This window comes from Neovison vison, chromosome 6, assembly GCF_020171115.1.
Source record: "Neovison vison isolate M4711 chromosome 6, ASM_NN_V1, whole genome shotgun sequence".
In the NCBI taxonomy this organism is placed as follows: Eukaryota; Metazoa; Chordata; class Mammalia; order Carnivora; family Mustelidae; genus Neogale; species Neogale vison.
This window is the reverse complement of record NC_058096.1, coordinates 28,666,076-28,684,423: the sequence shown is the minus strand read 5'-3', so window position 1 is coordinate 28,684,423 and position 18,348 is coordinate 28,666,076. Positions and strand designations below refer to the sequence as shown.

General features: G+C 37.6%; 1 protein-coding gene across 2 annotated transcripts in view; it reads right to left on the bottom strand.

The window, feature by feature from the left end:
- Nucleotides 1-1,586: 1,586 nt before the first annotated feature.
- Nucleotides 1,587-18,348, bottom strand: part of SAMSN1 (SAM domain, SH3 domain and nuclear localization signals 1) — a 143,978-nt gene continuing 127,216 nt past the window's right edge. The window contains exons 11-13 of one of the 2 annotated variants that reach the window (XM_044251109.1): nucleotides 15,928-16,134; nucleotides 13,879-14,029; nucleotides 1,587-2,477 (exon numbers count right to left, since the gene is read on the bottom strand). In XM_044251109.1, coding sequence (XP_044107044.1) covers nucleotides 2,275-2,477; nucleotides 13,879-14,029; nucleotides 15,928-16,134 — 561 coding nt within the window. In that variant the 3' untranslated portion in view covers nucleotides 1,587-2,274. The remainder of the gene's footprint in view (nucleotides 2,478-13,878; nucleotides 14,030-15,927; nucleotides 16,135-18,348) is intronic. The other variant, XM_044251108.1, reaches the window with a different exon arrangement.

Here is an 18,348-nt window from a genome sequence, read left to right as displayed (position 1 = left end):
ATTTAGATGTAAATACAGAATAGGTTATATGGGAAAAATTATTATATTTGTTGCCCTCCAGCAAATGCTTCCTAAATGCCCACTCTGTACAGGTCTAGTACCAGGCATCAGAGATTACAAAGCTAAACAAAGTAACCTCTGTCACAAGGAGATCGTGGTCTTGTGGAAAGATAAGTGCCTCTGAAATAGATAAAGTATAATAAAATGCTATAACCAACAGAAATACAAGTTGCTAAAGAAACCCAGAGGAGAAAACCAAAGGAAATCATGGAAGGCTTCACAGAGTAAGTGACTTTTGTGATGAATCTTAAAACAGAAAACAAAGGGAGACTCTTGGATGTAAAAAAAAAAAAAAAATAGCAGGAGCCACTCCAGAAAAATAAATAGCATAAGAAAAGTCACAAAAGAAATTGTGAATTTGTGGAATTGCAAGTAGATTATAGAGAGTGTAGAGTGAGAGGAGGGGGAGGAAAGATCTGATTCATAGGGTAGGTAAAAAGTGGTTGAGAAGAACCTTATATATCCTGGAAGAAAGTTCAAAAATTATACTGAAGATAGTGAGGAGCTATAAAACAAAACAAAGCAAAAAAACAACTTCAAGCTGGAAGTCATGATTTGATTCAAATGTTGGACCTTTCTGGAGGTTGTGTGGAGGATGGATTAAAAGGTAGGGCACTGGTAGAAGAGGGGTCAGTTGGAAAGCTATTGCACTATTTCATAAATGAGCTCATGAGGTTCCAAAGCAAGACAGCAGCCATGGGAAGGGATAGAAAGTCATGAATGGCAAAGGACTTCAAGAGGTAGGACTTGATTACATACTGAATCTGTGAGAATTGAATCTATGAGAAGGGTCTATATGAGATGATATAAGAAATGATTTTCTGTTTGGGGTAACTGGTTGGGCACTGGCGTCATTAAAGAAAGAGCTTTGTTTGGAATAAAGAAGCAGAGACAAATTTGTAGAGAAAAGTCAGAGATTTGGGTATGTTGATCTGAAGCTTCTAGAGTCCTATGTTGGACTCCTTTCCCCACAAATTTGAATGTTGAAGCATTAGCCCCCCCCCCCACATATGGTATTTGTAGATGGTGTTTTGGGGAGATAATTAGGTTTAAATGAGGATGTGAAGGTGGGGCCTTCGTGATTGGATCAGTGCCCTTCTAAGAAAAAATCACCGGAAAGCTTACTATCTCTGACATGTGAGGACACGGTGAGAAGGCAGCTATCTGTGAGCCAGGAAGAGCTCTCGTTAGAATCCAGCCGTGCTGCAACATGATCCTGAACTTTTGGCCTTCCGAATTCTAAGAAAATAAGTTTCTGTTGTTTAAGCCACCCAGTCTATGATATTTTATTATGGCAGCCTGAGATGACTAATACATAGAAGTGTTCAGGAAGTTGGATAACACAGACCTGGGGTTCAGGAGACAGATGGAAGTGAGGTAATTCATTTGGGAATCATATATATATGTGTATATCCATATACACATATATATGCTATATATCAGACAGACTATAAAACTTCTGGTAATAGATATTTTGTCTAGAGGTCTAATATAAAAATACATTTAAGTACTAGTAGTCTGGAAAATAACAAATGCACATAGTTCTTTTTATTATTTAAAATTAAGGTATTTCACAATTAAAAATATTTACAATTAAAGATGAAACATCTGTACAATTATTAAAATTCATTTTACTCAACGAGAGTCAACAATATCTTGTTATCTATACTTTTGTACCACATAACAGTGAAGAAATTAACAAAAAATAATTTCTGAAACTCCACTGTGGATCAGGATAAAATGTCTCCAGTATTAACTCACGCTTTCCCATTAAGTATAAAAATGAGTGTGAATGCTGCTTGGACAGTTGGTTAAACAGACACATGCTTCATTACTATTTATTGAATAACAGACACAAATGCAAAACCAACAAGTATGAAAAAAAGAGATTATTCCTGCAGAATTTATCATTTCACACTTAAACAAAGCTGAATATAGCTTATGTCACACATATCAAAGACTTATACTATGCCTTTTCTAATACAGGCAAGTGAAATATTAACACGTAGCATTTAAAATAATAAATATACATACTATTTACAATAATTGGGAATGTTAGAGACATGAACTTTTATATAAAATCATTCAGATTAAAACACTTTCTCTTTAGGTTGTATCGCCAAATATTTTCTTTCTCTCCCATTTATTTGATCTTTTAGTTCAAGTAGAGTTAAAATGGAATGCGTTTGTAGATATATAGTTGAGAATGTGTGTTCAGTCACTTGGCTCTGTGATAGTAATCTTCCGTACCATGTCAGAGAGATTTTCAGACTCCAGATCTTCTTTGCCATTATCTGAATTTTCTGATGAGATATAACAACCAGAGTCCCTTGGGCAGTCGTCTAACTGTGACTTATTTAGGGAGTTGTCTGGGCTTAAGGATAGGGGCACAGATTCATCTTCTTGCTCTTGAATAGCTGTAAATGGAAAAGAGGGCAGCAGTTAAGAGAAGGCAAAACAAGTTTTATTCATGTACTCATTCGTCTTTGAGCTATTTTAACTGTACCATCCTTGACTTCGTTACATTTGAAACTTCCGTGAGTAAACAATATATTTGTTTATTATAAAAGAGATATTTGCACTCAAATATTCAAGCCCTGCTTTCCTAGAAGACAAAGTTTGTCTTTTTTTTTGCTCACTTGCAGTTTCATGGAATTCATGTGAACTGCTTGCATAAGCAAAGATCAATATGGACTCTCATTTTACATTAATGATAAGTTGCCAGAGAAAGCAGATTGTATCCACAGTTTGACTGATGCCTTGTCCAAATACTCCTTAAAGTAACATTAGAAAAAGTCACTTGTAGTTTAAATGTATAATCCAACTCAATAGTGATCTTTGTGGACAGTTCTAGAATCATGATAACGTGGAGTCATGAATAAAATATCTCTTTGGGCAACAACAGATAGTAGGACTTCAATTACTTGGAATTTAACTAAAAAAAAACTTTAAAAGTATTCAAAATTTTCCTATGTCTGCATTCACCATGAAAATTAACATAGAAACCACGTTGCTTTTAGATAGTAAAACACCACCATTTTTGTTGACTCTGCCTTATTTAGTTTGTCTTTCTACATCTTTATAATTCTGAAGAACAATTATTTATATTCAAATTGGTAACTGTGTTAAGTCAGTATTCTAGATTCAATAGACATTTTCCTTGAAATTAATACTAGAGATGTCACAAAAGATATTTTGAAGAACCTAGGCAGCACTATAAAGTTCTAATCTTCTCCAGAAGCCTTTACTGTCAGAGTTCTCTTGGTCAACGTCAAGTTTCTTTCCTTGACTTCCCTGACTTGGGCAAACGTGTGCTTCCCCACATCATGAGATGGGTTCCTCGGGGAGGAGATGTATCTGAGGCCACCACCCATCAGCCCTACCAGCATATCTAGTTCTTTCCCCTTCTACCCTCAGAGCTTCTCCACGTTAGACATTTGAATAACTCCACTTGGGAAGAACCAAACGCACCCATTGCAGGGTGGGACAAGACCTCCGCCTTCCAAGACTACGCACTTCATCCTATTCTGGTGAGAAGAAAATAAATCCCAGCTCCAAAATCCTGGAAGAAGGAAACTGTAATTTTCCTCAACAGACTCTATAAAAGTAAAATGCTAAGTCATTTAGCTTTAGGAAATCCACCCTTTATCTTGTCTACAGACACCCTGCTTCTTTAACTGCATTTTCTAGGCTTCAGATATCTTGCCAACATCATGTTCTACTGTGTATCCAATTGTTATCAACATACTTTACGAGAGAGAATTGAGCCGTGCTGCCCGAAGGCAGCCTTGTATGTAATGAATTCACATCTCCTCAATGGATCTAGAATGGTAGTCTTTTATGTACCACCCACAGAAGAACTGAGAAAAGAGTCACATTAGTTTTTGGACTCTGTGGTTTAGATGAGGAACAGTGGTTGAGAAAGGTTGGGAAAAATGATAAAGATCATTTTCGTCGACTCATCTTCAAACTGAATCATAACAGTTCTTTTACTCTTTTCCTCAAAGCTTTAATTTGCAACAATAAAACCATGCTTAGGCCATTCTTCTGAATCTTCTCCCTGTTTGCACAACATTTTTAACGTTTTGGACTCAAGTATCAGATATTTAAGTCCAGTGATGTTATAACAAGTTCTAGATATCAAGACCTTTACTTTTACTATGCATTGAATGTGACTGTTTAAAAATTTTAGCCACCATGAAGCATTTCCTCTTTATTAGTCTTAGCAATCTTTAAGTTTAGGGTGAAACTTCTTAATATCCATTAATGTTTGTGAATATCAGTCATTCAATTTTGTTTCCAAAGCCTTCTATTACAAAAAGACAGCACTGAAATGGGACCTCTTTCTCTGACGGAAAGATTTCTCCCCTGCCTCTGCTTTTCTGTCTTCTTGCCACGGAAGTGGAAGAACCAGCTCTGTTTCATTATCCAAGTGCTTCTGGAAAAGGCCAGAGAAATTAGTCCTTTTGTAATGCTTACTGCTATATCAGCAGGGTTTACCATACTTGGAATGTGATCCTAGGCCATCTTTCCCCAGATTATATTTGGGCCTATCACCTCGACACAAAATTAAAAGAACTAAGTTATTTCCCTTCAGACCGACATTTTAGACAGAACTTGGCATAGTAAAAATTGCTCCCAATACCGTGTTCTATTTAGGCTGATTACTGATTGTGGGACTCTCTTCAAGATATAAGACTTGGGCTTAAAGAGCTCTGATTTCCAAACTTAGTTCTTTTTCTTTCCAAAAATAAGTACTTAGCTTGTTATTTTGTCTTCAGAAGCCTCTCTCCATTCCCCTCAAAGAGTAACAAAGTAAACAAACAATAAATGAAAATCTGACTTTAACAGAGAATATATAGTTTTTAAATATTGGTAATAAAATGTATTTGTTTTTATTTTCACCTGAGAAGTGCTCTATCACCGTCCCAAAATTCTGGGAATTGGTTTGTTTTAAATACAGGTTATTTATTATAGGAACCTTTTATCTGCAATTTTTATGAAAAAAGGGAAATAGTTTCTCAGTATGAAAGTTACGCAGCGCAGCAATTTACAGGACAGCAGTAATTTGCTAAATGATTTCCTAATGAAATGAAAACATGACTCTGCCTCCTTGAATGCTTCCCACCAGGCTTGCAATAATTTTAGGCAGGTGATCAGCTGGAGCCCCTCGACTCTAACTATAAAAAGAAAAGGCAGGTCATTATGTTATATTATGGAAATGAAAGCTATATAGAATTCAGTTTTTGTGTTTGGGGGGGCTCAGGGTTTTCCTTCTTTTGCTTTATTTTTTGTTGTTGTTTTTTCTGTCCTGATGCTAATGACTTCCAGATTGGCACAAACCTAGGTCTTGTACTATGGGTACTTTTTCCAGCACAGGGGATAAATTCAGGCCATTATGTCCACATTTTCTTTCTAAGTCATTTAGTCCCTTCATGTGGCCATGAAACAGAGTAAAGCTAACTGACCTACCTAGAAATTGAAACTATAACCTTCATCAGTTTTGGCCCATGGTCCAATCATCTGAGCTAACCAGGCAAATAACACACTGGAATAAGAAACAGTTTGCCTCCAAAATTACAGACTTACCATATGAGATTTGAATGCGTTTTTTAATATCAAAATGTTTCTGATAAAATGTTAAGTTAAAAAGAACAATCTATATGATTAAGTATTCTATTAATAAAATTATGTGAAGACCAACAGACTTATGCTTATAATTCACAAATGAAAGTGTTAACATTTTAGATAGATTTTCTCTTTATTTCTCTCATCACCTATAATGTCTTATATTTCAATTAAAAAACAACAAAAAATTAAGACGGTATAGTTTTTCAGTAAAGCCCCTGCATGGTTTGCAAATCTTCCAAAGGCTATACATTTTCAAATCTAGGTATATTGGAAAATATTAAATAATTTGGAAAAGTGTGTCTCTTGTTGCTGGCAGCTAAGAGCAAACATCATCAGAAGGCCAGAAAGCAGCCCCAAACATTTCTGTACTCTATATAATGATAATAAAATTAGGTTAAGTTAAGGTTAAGAATAATCAGGTTAAGAGGAGATTATTTAGGAGATATTTTGTCATAAAGAACTCATTTGAATATTAAAATATTTTATTTCTTACCCAGATTTTTATGGAATCATGTAAAGCCCGTGGCTCAACATTTTAAGATAGTCATCGATAAAGATAAAAAGTGGCATGGTGATTAAAACAGAAGACAGCTAATATAATATTCATAAAATAATTATATTGGAATTGTGACATTTAATTAATTAAGTATAGGCAATCTCAATTATATTAAATGTGAAGAAAGCTTTAAAGAATTCAAACTAAATCCTAATTCTGGGAAAAGTTCTCATATCCAAAAGAGAGAAATCTGTCCTATATTCACATAGGTTTCTTTCTCAACTTTCTTCACACAAATATTCCAGATTTTGACTTTACTGTCTTTTGTGCCTTATGTATGAAGTTTTTGTTTCTTTAGGCTCCTGGTTCTTTGGGGAAACTATAAAATAATGCAATCTACGGGGCATAAGAAAATACCTGGCCAATGCAAGTGCTCAGAAAGCAGTTTTTTAAATAAAAAGATTGTGATGTTTAGGTTAATTAAAGGAAATAGGTATTAAAGATCAAATAACAAATTTTGTTGAAATTCAAATGAAGATATCTCTTGGCTCTTTCAGTTATTGTCCCCTTCTTCTCTCCTGGTGCCATCTTCAAAGAGGCAAAACCAAGCCTATGTCATCCTCTCTGAGAATTGCACAAAACCCTAGCTTCATGTTGGAGCCCCACTTGGGTCACTGAGAACAAAACTCAGACATTCTCTAGGTATCTATGGTTGTATTTATTTGTCCAGAGGCAATGTTGTTCAAGGAGGACCATTCAGTAGACAATATGGCGCAACTCTAAGTTATTTCTGATTTCATCTTAAGCACATCCTTAAATCACCTGAACGTGTTAGTTTTATAATAATGACTTTTTGGTATTCATGTCATTTGGAAAAACAACAAATGGAAAACAGGAATCCCTTCATGGAATAACAACCAGTTGCTCTTGTTTTCCCGAGGCCATGGGAGAATAGGAGTTGAAATGCCGCTCCCTGTTTTTGAACATCTCTCTTTGCATCTTTTTTTTCTTTTTTTAAGATTTTATTTATTTATATGACACAGAGAGGGAGCTCACACGTAGGCAGAGAGGCAGGCAGAGAGAGAAGGGGAAGCAGGCTCCCTGCTGAGCAGAGAGCCTGATGCGGGGCTTGATCCCAGGACCCTGAGATCATGACCTGAGCCGAAGGCAGAGGCTTAACCATCCAGGTGCCCCTCTCTTTGTGATGTAACAGCAGAGTCTACCTTCTGATGAGATACGGGCCAGAGAGTGAATCTTTGCACTCCCATTCATAGCAACCTCCCATTGTACCATGCCGACTGCTTTGGTAAGGGCAGAGGCACACTCATCTGAGATCTAACTGCTCAGCACCAGCGCGGGTGCCACTCTGCCCAAGTAGACACCCCTATGGAAGGCTTTGGTCCCAGGAAATATTTACCTTTGGTTGAATGTCATATTGGACCCATATGGATGAAACTATTTTAAGTAAGATTAAAAACTATCATTATATATTTCCTCTTTAGGAGCTGGGGGAATTAATTTCATTTTTATTATAGAATAATCTATTGAGATGGTGGGAAACAACCTGATTTCATGATTTTAAAAAACTATTATTTGACAAAAATAGGGTTATCCTGTATGTTACTGATCTACAATTTGCCTTTATCATTTAATGTTAAATGGTATTACCATTAAATGGTAATACATTTTAAATACATTTTTTTAAAATGTATTTTATTTAAAGTTTATATATTAGAGAGAGAGAGCATAAGCAGGAGATGCGGAAGAGGGAGAAGCAGACTCCCTGCTGAGCAGAGAGTCTGATGCGGGGCTGGATCTCAGGACCCTGGGATCATGACCTGAGCCAAAGGCAGACACTTAACTGACTAAACCATGCAGGTGCCCCGTTTTAAACATATTTTTATGTCAGTACGCATTATATTCGCTTAGTATCTTTGTAGGACCTTGTTTGCATATACTAATTAATTTAACAAATCAGTTACTGATGGAAGTTCATGCTTTAAAAGTAGTAATAGTTTAACTCGCAGTTTTAGCGTTTGTATGTTGAAATTCATCAAATTCCTAAAACTGGAATTTCTGGATACAAAAGTATGCACATCTCAAACTTTGATAGGTTTTACATTATTGTCCTCTAGAGATGTACTCATTTACACTCTTGCATATACACAGGCAGCACAGTGAGCATACACGCGACATAGATCTTGACAACCCATACCAACACCCATCTGCCTACTACAAAAACTTTTTTTATCTGTGAGGCGGGATGGCTAGGGACTTCAGGTTTATAATCAGAAAAAAGCTTCCTTATGATTTACAAATCTCTTTATTCCCTCCGTGTTAATTCATTCTGCAAGATTTTGTTGTTTTGTTGTTGCTGGGTGTTTTTGTTTGTTGTTGTTGTCGTTGCTGTTTTTCATCCTACAAGCATCTGTAAACCACCTACTCAATGCAAAGCACAGTGGGAGGGGCTTTGGGGAAGGCACTGGTAACAGAAGATTCAGTCTTGTTTGACCAGGGTTATCATTACAAAGTACCCTAGCGCACCATCAGAGTGCAATATAAAAACAAGTGCATTACAAGTGCCTTAGGTGACTGAGGTGACAATTCTATGGCCTCTCCACTCTGGGCACTGTGCTCTGATAGGAGATTAAAAATGTTTACATTTCATTTTATTTTTTGTATTATACGGAAAACGGCATCAATCGTAAATGAAATTTTGCGTGCCCCACCCCCCCAAGATGTAATTTAGGTAAAACGAAAAAGAAATCTGAAGAAACTGAATTGCATAAAGCTAAATGGCTACAACTAGAGATATATATATAAAATACATATTTATAAATACACAAACGTCAGATGCCCGTGTGCCTTCTCTACTGCGTGTATGCGGATGATTAGCCTGCATTTCTTCAAAGCTGCACGCTTCTGGAATCTAGATTCCAATCATATGGCAGGTGGGTTGGAAACACCAGGCCTGCATGTCAGGGGCTGGGGCACCAGGCTACCCTGGCACGCTGTCAGGCCAACTGCTGGACTGCTGCTTGGCGTAGCTGCAAATCTCCCCTGCGGGCAGCTCGTGCTCCAGGCTCCTGGCTGGGACCTGCCTCTTGCCCTGAGTCATTTGAGGCAGGTAGGCAGGCAGGAAGGCACAACTGGGGATAGTTGAGCAAGCGGAGCTGCTGTGACCACAGCTGGTGCCAACAGCCTGGCACACAGGCCGCCCTTCCCCCTCTCCTCTTCACTGAGCGCCGCAAACAAAGGTTGCAGCTCCCTCAAATACATGATCCGTGGCTTCTAGGACAGTTTGCTCCTTCAGTTACTAAGTCTTTCTTTTTTCCCCCTCCGATTTAAAATTTAATTATTCCTCTGCTTCGATGGAGAACACGATATTTCCATCACACGTTTTCCCTGAGGACAATAGCACGCATTCTCATAGACACACTTTTAAGACACATCAAAGTGCCTCTAAATGTGAGAAAAGAGGAAAGAGTTCAGAATAAAGAGAAAATATTTACTATTAATAGCAGTTAACTCTCTAATTATTTGCAAGAAGCATTTATTAGCAAGGCAAAGGTGTCCCGAAGGTTGCGTTTATGAACAACACACGCACGAACACACACAGACACACACACACATTCTCTTTTCTTACTGGGAATCTTTAATCAAACGATTTTAAAATTGTTTAAAATTGACAAACCATTTTAAAATTCAGGTGATAAATAGAGAAAGCCTAATGTGCACCAAATAAATAGATTCTGCTCTTTTGACCCTTCAAAAGCTGAGTGTCACCCCAATTTTTCTTCTCCGTCTAGCCTCATCTAGATTCCCAGCTGGGGAAGCCTGTGACCTAATTCTGCTCTCTCCTAAGGCAACACGGGAGCAAGTTCAGCAAGTTCAAGTTCAGGTATTGGCCTTGGCGGGATTGCAGAACCCCAAAGTCGTTATCCTCCTCCAGAGGTAATCCTGTAATCAGTGCTAACACCCCTCACCAGCCCTTCTATCAGCTTTTAGGAGAAACAACTTTACCTCCTGTCAAGCTGTGGCCTAAAAAGTTTAATCCAGTTTTCGTGTTCAAGGTCAGAGTGGGTACAATGCTATCTGTTGTGGCCTAAGAGAAAAGGAAAGTTGCTTGCCCTAAGTATTAGGTTTCTGTTTTGGTCCCTGTCCCACTCCCCCTGCCCTCTTGGTCCCTCCAGGTATATTAAAGGCTCACATGGGGCTTGCAGTTTTTCCTCCATTATGTCAAAGTTTTAACTCTTGCCTGGCAAACAGGTGTCCACTCTCCTCAATTTTTATACTGGAGGGTTGGTAAAGCAAAACTTTCCAGTTCCCAATCTTAAGAGGCACTGAAGCTTTAAACTAGGAATTTATGGACCTTCCCCAAACTATCTTCAATGATCAAGATCAAATGCATACATAAAATCCTGGCCAATTTGCATGCTCCATTCTTAATACACACACACATACACACCACAAAACTATTTTTAACCCATGACTGTGACATGCATTTGTTTTTAATAATATCTTAGTTTTATATAACCATATATTCAAGGTCTTTATCATTCAAGGTACATGAAGGTTGTGCATTTAATCTTGAGCATGGTTGTAGGAGATATGATTCACAGAGTAGAGAATAGATAAAAATAAGCATGCACGGCAGCAGCATGGGGCCGAATCATCAGAACTCACCATCTTATCAACAAATAGAAGTCATTCTTCTTTATTTCTTGAGCAAAGCAGTTTCATATAAGATAAATAGCTTTCAGTCAGGAGAGCCTAACATGCAATATGCATCTTTTTGACATGTATATTCTAATACTACTTTAGACCGTAAGATGAAAATAAGAAAAATCTCAGGGTTGTGTGTTGACAAGGAACACTGGTTGCATCGGCATTTTCTTTTATTTTTCATCCCCTAGCGTTTGGCTCAGTGTGTGTCCATGTGTACATTACGGGCTATTGGTAAATGATCAACTTTTAGTGACCTTCAAATACCATTTTCCAATGTCTTATAAGGGAAATAATTCGGGGGACTTGTACTATTTTATATTGCTCTTTGGAGATACTGTGTTTTGTTTCCAGGGTACAGTAGAATGTGTTTTTAATAGATGTGGGAGCCTGGGTTTAGACTTGTGACCTTGAGAAGTCTGGTTTTGGTTTCCCCATCTTGCAAAGGAAGCACTTGGGTCAGATGGTTTTTCGAACTGCACCTAGCTCTCATATATGTTCTTATGTATACATCATTATTTTTTCACTAACATAGAAAGGAGAGGGGGGATGAGGGAGGGGGAATGAAGAAATTAAGTGGACACCACACACGGACCAAGCCTCCGGCCCTGGACCGATCTTCCCGCTGTGGGTCCAGACTGAGCACTGTTTTCATGGCTAAAATCCTTTCTCACCCAGGCTCTCTGGCCCTTCCTATCCACCAGCCCTGTTGCAATGCAGCCATAGTTGTCTTGAACCTTGCAGGCATAATGTTGTTGCAAGGTTTCTGTTCTCACTGACGTATGAACTTCCACTTTCTGAGATGGAAAACTGAACTGAAGCTCCTGAGAAAGCTGGCACAGTAGAAAACTTCAATTTTCAGATATTCATTGTTCTTTCTATATTTGCCAGTTTGCATGTGTGGAAGAAAGAACTTGGATTTTTATAGCAGACTGCCTCTGATTAAAACTTCAGCTCTGCTACTTAGCTAGCTGTTTTTGGCCTCTTTGAAATTCATCTCTGAAATGTTTTCTCATCTGTGAAATGGACAAAATCCCTATATAGATGGTCTTATCGAAGAAAAGCAATGTATTTACAAGTGCTCGAAAAATACCCCTTTCCCTACCTCTACTTCAACATCAAATTATTCTGGAGGGTATTGACAATGATACTGCACATTACCAATTCCAAGAAATCTACAGGATCTGTTTCTTAGCCTGACATCACTTAGTGTGGAACCACATTTTGAAACGACAAGATGTGAAAGAAACCGCCTCATTTACCTCAGAGATTCTGCTACGTCAGTTTACACAGATCAGGACTGTTTGGCTTGTACTATTGAGGAAACTGGCTGCCTTCTTACGTTTGACCTTTGTCTGCCTCTGTGACCTCAGCCCCCTCTCCTCTCCCCACAACATCAAAGAACGCTCGTGAACGCCTGGGCCTAAAATGGGGTAACTTCAGCAGGTGTCAAATTAGCCTTACGTGCGGAAGCTCTTTGGAAAGGACAAAGCTCTGTGCAAGCTCAAGACAGCAAGTAAGAATAAAGCGCGATGCGGTTTCCAAAAAAGTAAATTTATTCCTGCTAGATAAAAGGCCAGTGTAGAAACACGTGTTGTGTAACCATGCCCATTTTGGAGCATCTGAGACTGGATGTGGGAAAACCTACTGAGAGACAGTCAGGAGGCCTGGGTCCTAAATACAACTTTCCTCCTTGCTCTCCATCTGGGCTGTTATTTGTAGAAAGTAGAGTAGCATCACAAACACCAGTCCCGGCTCGCCACAATTCACTACCGTGTGTGAGCTTGGACGAGTCACTTATATCTCCATTTCTCATCATAAATACGGGACAGGACTCTCTTACCTCGCCAAACCGTGGAGCACATTAAACAAGATCATACATGTAAAGATCTTGGCTCAACGTTTGACTCGGAGAACAGGTTCAAAAAAATAGTTAATGATTATGAGTGATATTATTTTTGAACGAGAAAGCTGGATGAGATGATCTGAGTTGTTTTTCTTCTTTAAAATTCCCTACATCCCGGGGCACCTGGGTGGCTCAATGGGTTAAGCCTCTGCCTTTGGCTCAGGTCATGATCTCAGGGTCTTGGGATCGAATCCCACATCAGGCTCTCTGCTCAGTGGGAAGCCTGCTTCCTCCTCTCTCTGCCTGCCCCTCTGCCTACTTGTGATCTTTCTCTGTCAAATAAATAAACAAATTCTTTAAAAAAAAAAAAAAAGTCCCTACATCCCTCTTTCTTCCTTACAAAATATTCCTTGAGGAGTTTGGTAGGTCCTGAGCTCAGGGTTTCAGAAGCCGGACCAGATTCAGGGAGAAGAGTGTTCAGATTGGGCAATGGTAGTGCCAAAAGCTATCCTGTCTTTACAAACCCAGTTGGTAAGTGAATGTGCACGCATTACTCTACCTTCAGTTCATACTTAAAAATACAGAGAACCATCTCAGATAATAAAAGTGAGTGCTGAATATTTTTGCAAGCTATTATAACGTTTTGAAAGCTTACTATAAACACATACAAGATGTGACCATATGGTAATGAAGTGAATTTTCCTGTGTGGGGCGAAGGCTCATTAGCTAGAGCCATGCTCGGCACTGTTCTACAAAAGTTGCATATGACATTTCTCACTAATGGCTCATGCTGTCACTAAATATTTGTCTCTAACTCCCTCAGTCTTTGGGAATGCAGACATCCTCTTGTGGATAAATTAATAGCTCTGCAGACTCTAAATGAGATGCCCAGAGAAGTCTCTCCATTTTCTGAGTCCAGGAAGGGAAAAAAGTCCTCTTCCTAATTATAGACTTGACCAGTGTTGTTGTTTCCAAATAAGTAAGAAAATACTTATTTTATCGAAAAGAATGCTGGATAGGATTCTCCGTAAACAAAACTGGGGCTTTGTTTTTAATAATTTTCCTATTTACATTGAACTGCGATTTTCAGCTAAGGAGAAAAGTAGGGGTGCACACTTACTTTCTTCGTCAAGGAGATTTTCAGCAGCTGATAGTAATCTCATCCTGTCTTCCGGGTTTTTAATATTTAATTCAATGAGATGACTCTCTTTTATATCTTTTAAATCTTCTAAGGTCTCATAACCATTGAGTAAAAGTGTTGAGGTATATTCCTATGGGGAAGAAAAATATGTATAATATAAACTAGTTAGATTCAAATATTTTATTTTGAGTTCTCTTTAGGTTTAAAGAAAGTGTAGAAGTGCATATGGACACCGAAGGCACCGACAGAACTTTTGCTTAACTTTATTTTACTCTGTACTAGTTCTCCACATATGAACTCTAGGGCATTTATAAGAGTATGTTGGAGAATTGCCACCTTCTGGAAGGACAAATGTAAAGAAGAAATAATTACCTTAAGCCGTGCAGTGCTAAATCATGGATCAATTAAAGAGCGGAATCATTCATCCCACTTGGCATTTCTTCACTTCTCAAATAGCTCAATCGACAAAGCTAGCGTGTCCTTACGTCTATCAATAAAATGCTTCTAAAAGAGTAATTGTAGTAATATTTCTGAATCTACATCTTTTCTTGTTTGCTGGCTTGCAAAAATAATTTACCCCCACTAATGTCTTGGGATAGTTTAAAAAATGAATTTGAAATAGGCACAGAACAATAGACTTAGCATTTGGTGAATGTCATTATATAAACCTAAGGAATTCCAGACTTTCTATTTAATTAGAAAGTCACTATGGTTATAAAAGCACTGTGGTTGGGAAAAATATTTTCCCTGAAGTTTTCTCTTCTCAGCATGTATAGTTTGTCCATCATTTGCATCAATATGTATTAATTTAAAATTCACAGGCTTCTGATTTCTGAGTCTGTATGTTATTTTTGTAACCTCTGTTCTCTCTAACAGAATAAAAATGCAAAGGGAAGTTGAATGCTCTACAATTTCCTCAAAACTTCCTTCCATTTTACTTGATCATCATTTCAATACCCTTAGTTTTAAGTAATCAGGAATAACTGCCAGCCCCTTTTACCATCCCCCACCCACCAAATCTAAGTGAGAAAGAGAGAGAAAGAAAAAGTACCACTTCTTTTAAAAATGATGTCTCTTAGGAGCACTGAATTAGAACCGAGAAACCAAAGTCCCCATTCTGACATAACCATTTGATTATGGGTTCTTGAGTAAGTTATTTCACTTCCTTAGACCTTGGTTTTCTCATAGGTCACAGAACACTCAAAAAGAAGAAGCAGGTTTGAAACTTGTACTTCATCCAAGCAGTACCCCATCTGGGGTGGGGGCACCAAAAGTAATATAGGAAGGCCTAGGTCGTGTGTCGAGTATAACTAGATAATTCAGGAGAAACAATTAAGGAAAGTTTAATTGGTTATTGCCTTGATGAGTTTTGAAAACTCTCAGAGTACTGCTGCATTAATATTAGAAATGGATTGCGAAACAGTAAATTGAGTGAGGCTAGGTAAATTGCATGTACACACCATTGAACAAGGTAGATATTTCATAAAAATTTTGCTAATATAACAAGAAAATAATTGGATTATAAATACAGACAACACAATTTCCTTAACATAATCATCATGGGGACATAATGACCACTATTTCCTAACAAATTGCTTTTGAAACAATTATATTTAGTTATCTTCTCTTGACTTGCTTTTGATCTTTGCCCTACAGAAAATGTAATTTTCTTTCCATATTTTCCTTTCAATTCTCTGGATTTTTACCTTTACTCTCATACTCTCTGTAACATTCTCATTTACATATTTTCTCTGGACCTCTTATTCTCCTAGGTATTTCTAATTTTTCACAGTACTGTCTCAACATTAATCTCTACTGTCACTGCTAAGTACCATTAGAGTTTAGTCCAAAGGAGGTTATATCAAGACCTGTCCTTGTGTAATAAAAGTAATAAAGGAGAAATAAGAAGTCTTCTTGGAAAGCAGATTTTCCTTTGCTGTAAGCCCTATATTTTTTAACACCGATCCTTTCTTTTTATTTATCCCATCCAGATACCACCAGAATCAAATAGGTCACAGGTTTGCTAACCTGAAGGTGAATCTTCTCTAGGAACTCCTGCAGAGTCTTGGGTTTTTCCTTTCCAGTCTTTCGGTGTGCCTTTATTTTCTTGGGAGCTGCTTCCTCTTCAGAGATGACATCCACATAAATAAATTTGAAGTTTCCCACCTTATTGTTCAACATCCCTGTCCACATCCCCATTGGCGTTTTGCAGATAATGTCTATGATGTCTCCTTTCTAAAGACAAAGAAATATTCCAATCAGTTTACAGAGAACTCTGGTGCTATGACAATTAGTAGAAAGAATGGAATCACAGAAATTCGAATAATGAGGGAATATGATAAGGGAAGTCACTGATAGCAGAAATAAATCTAAGAGAAAATTTACTTTAAAAGTTCAAGGGAATTCTTTACTAGTAATAACGAAGAACACTTGAACAAGCTTGAAGAAAAGGTCCTACATGCATTCGATGACATCTTTATGGTTTTGGTATATCAATTTCTGAACTTGTAATTGTACGGCACAATGAAATTTACAAAGTACTTTTGCATATAGTGAATCATTTAATGCCCATGACACTTTAATTAGGTACATATACAAGGTATCTTTATAATTCTAACTACTATAGAATAGGAATGTAACATTAAATAACTTCCCAGAGCAAATGGCAATCAGTTGTCTGAACTAAAAAATGATGCTCTCTTCATTCATCTTGTCAAAGCAACAGACAGATAACAAAGCTCAAGTTATCATTCCTGGAGGGGTTCCCACATGGGGAAGGAAAAGAAAAAGAAGTCTCTCTCTGTCCATGATTCTAGTTCATCTGAAAAACTTATGTACAGTAAAAAAGAAACCATCTAAAGTACTGCATTCCTCTAAAATAACAAAACTATTAGACCTTCGTACATCTAAATATGTAATAAAAGTATGTGTGTGTACACCAAGGACAAATTATGCTACTGAATTATTTTAGAGAAGATAATCTTAGTCTGAGCTTCACAACAATGTTTGGGTCACAGGATGAATGAAGCACATTAGGATGGACAAACCAGTTGGTCTTTTCCTTTCTTCACATCTAAGACTCTAATTGTCTATAGGCTGCCAGTTACTGGCAAGAGTAAAAAAACCCCTGCAGTACTTCTTTGTAAAGAAAATTGATTTCTACCCAAATAACAGTCATATTTCCTCCTTTGAGACTTAATAATTTCTACCCCAAAGAGAACATTATAGATTCTGATATTGTTGCCTTTTCAAGGGACTACGCTCAAATAAACAAAACATTAAGTTGGCTACTAAAAATGTTTTTTCCTCACTTTCTACGAATGTGTATTCTTCCAGCTAAAACACACAATGTATTTTTAATAGTAGGATTCAGTGTGATTAAAAGATTTGATCTTTCTGATTTGTGATCATCTGCCTGTCTGACCCTATAAGCTATTCGTCTAGTTCTTCCTGCCTTTAACTGTGGAGAGTTGAATCTGGGCTAGGTGGGATCCGCTAAGCAGACCTAGAAAATCCCCAGAAGCTCTAGGGGAAGTTTCTAAAGCATGGGATCTCTCTGCTGCATCCTTCCTATTATCCTCTAAACTTTAAAAAAAGGTATACATTCCAGGAAAGCCCACAGGTCACCAGCGAAGACCCAATTTCATTGCAGATAAGACCCTTGATATAAACAATGGCATTCAATTCCCAGTGGTAACTGTGGGATTCCTTTTGTGTCCTACAAGAGCTCTACAAATATCACCTTAGGCACCACAAGCAGTGGGGCACTGGCATGGTATTATAGGAAAGGAGAAAAGCTCTCCTGAGCCTAAATGTGTTCAATTTATTCCCTTCTACACCCTCCCCCAAGAAGGGTTACTAGGCTGCAAATGTTCCTCCCCCAAGACTTAAACTTAGATTTCAAAGCATTCATAGAAATGACTAAGGAGCTAACTATGGAAAATAACGTTTTCCTCATTCTCCCGCTGAGCTTAGTCTGATTTGTTACAAAAGAAGGGATAAAGAGAAGAGCAGAGTGTCTTGAATATTAAATAATAACATCAGTACTTCATAACTTGTCGTAATTACTGGTTAACATTGGCTTGATGATGATGGTAGAGAAAAGTCACAATTTCTGTCCCTTTAGCTATACCAGTTCGTATTACTAAAAGGAAGAATTTAACATGTATAAAATACTTCAGCACCAAACCTTCTAGTTATATGATTGCAACAGCACATCCCCTCTTGTGTGAGTAGGACTATGAAAACAATGGATTTCACACCCATGATTATGTTGTATTATATGGCACAAGGGACTGGGCAAATGTAATTAATGTCCCAAATTAGTTAATTTTATAATTAAGAGGGAGATTATCTGGGTGTTTCTGACTTTATTAGGTAGGAGCTCTTAAAAATAAAGACATTTGTGTCTTTATTAAAAATAAAGACATGAGTGAACTTTTCTCCTGC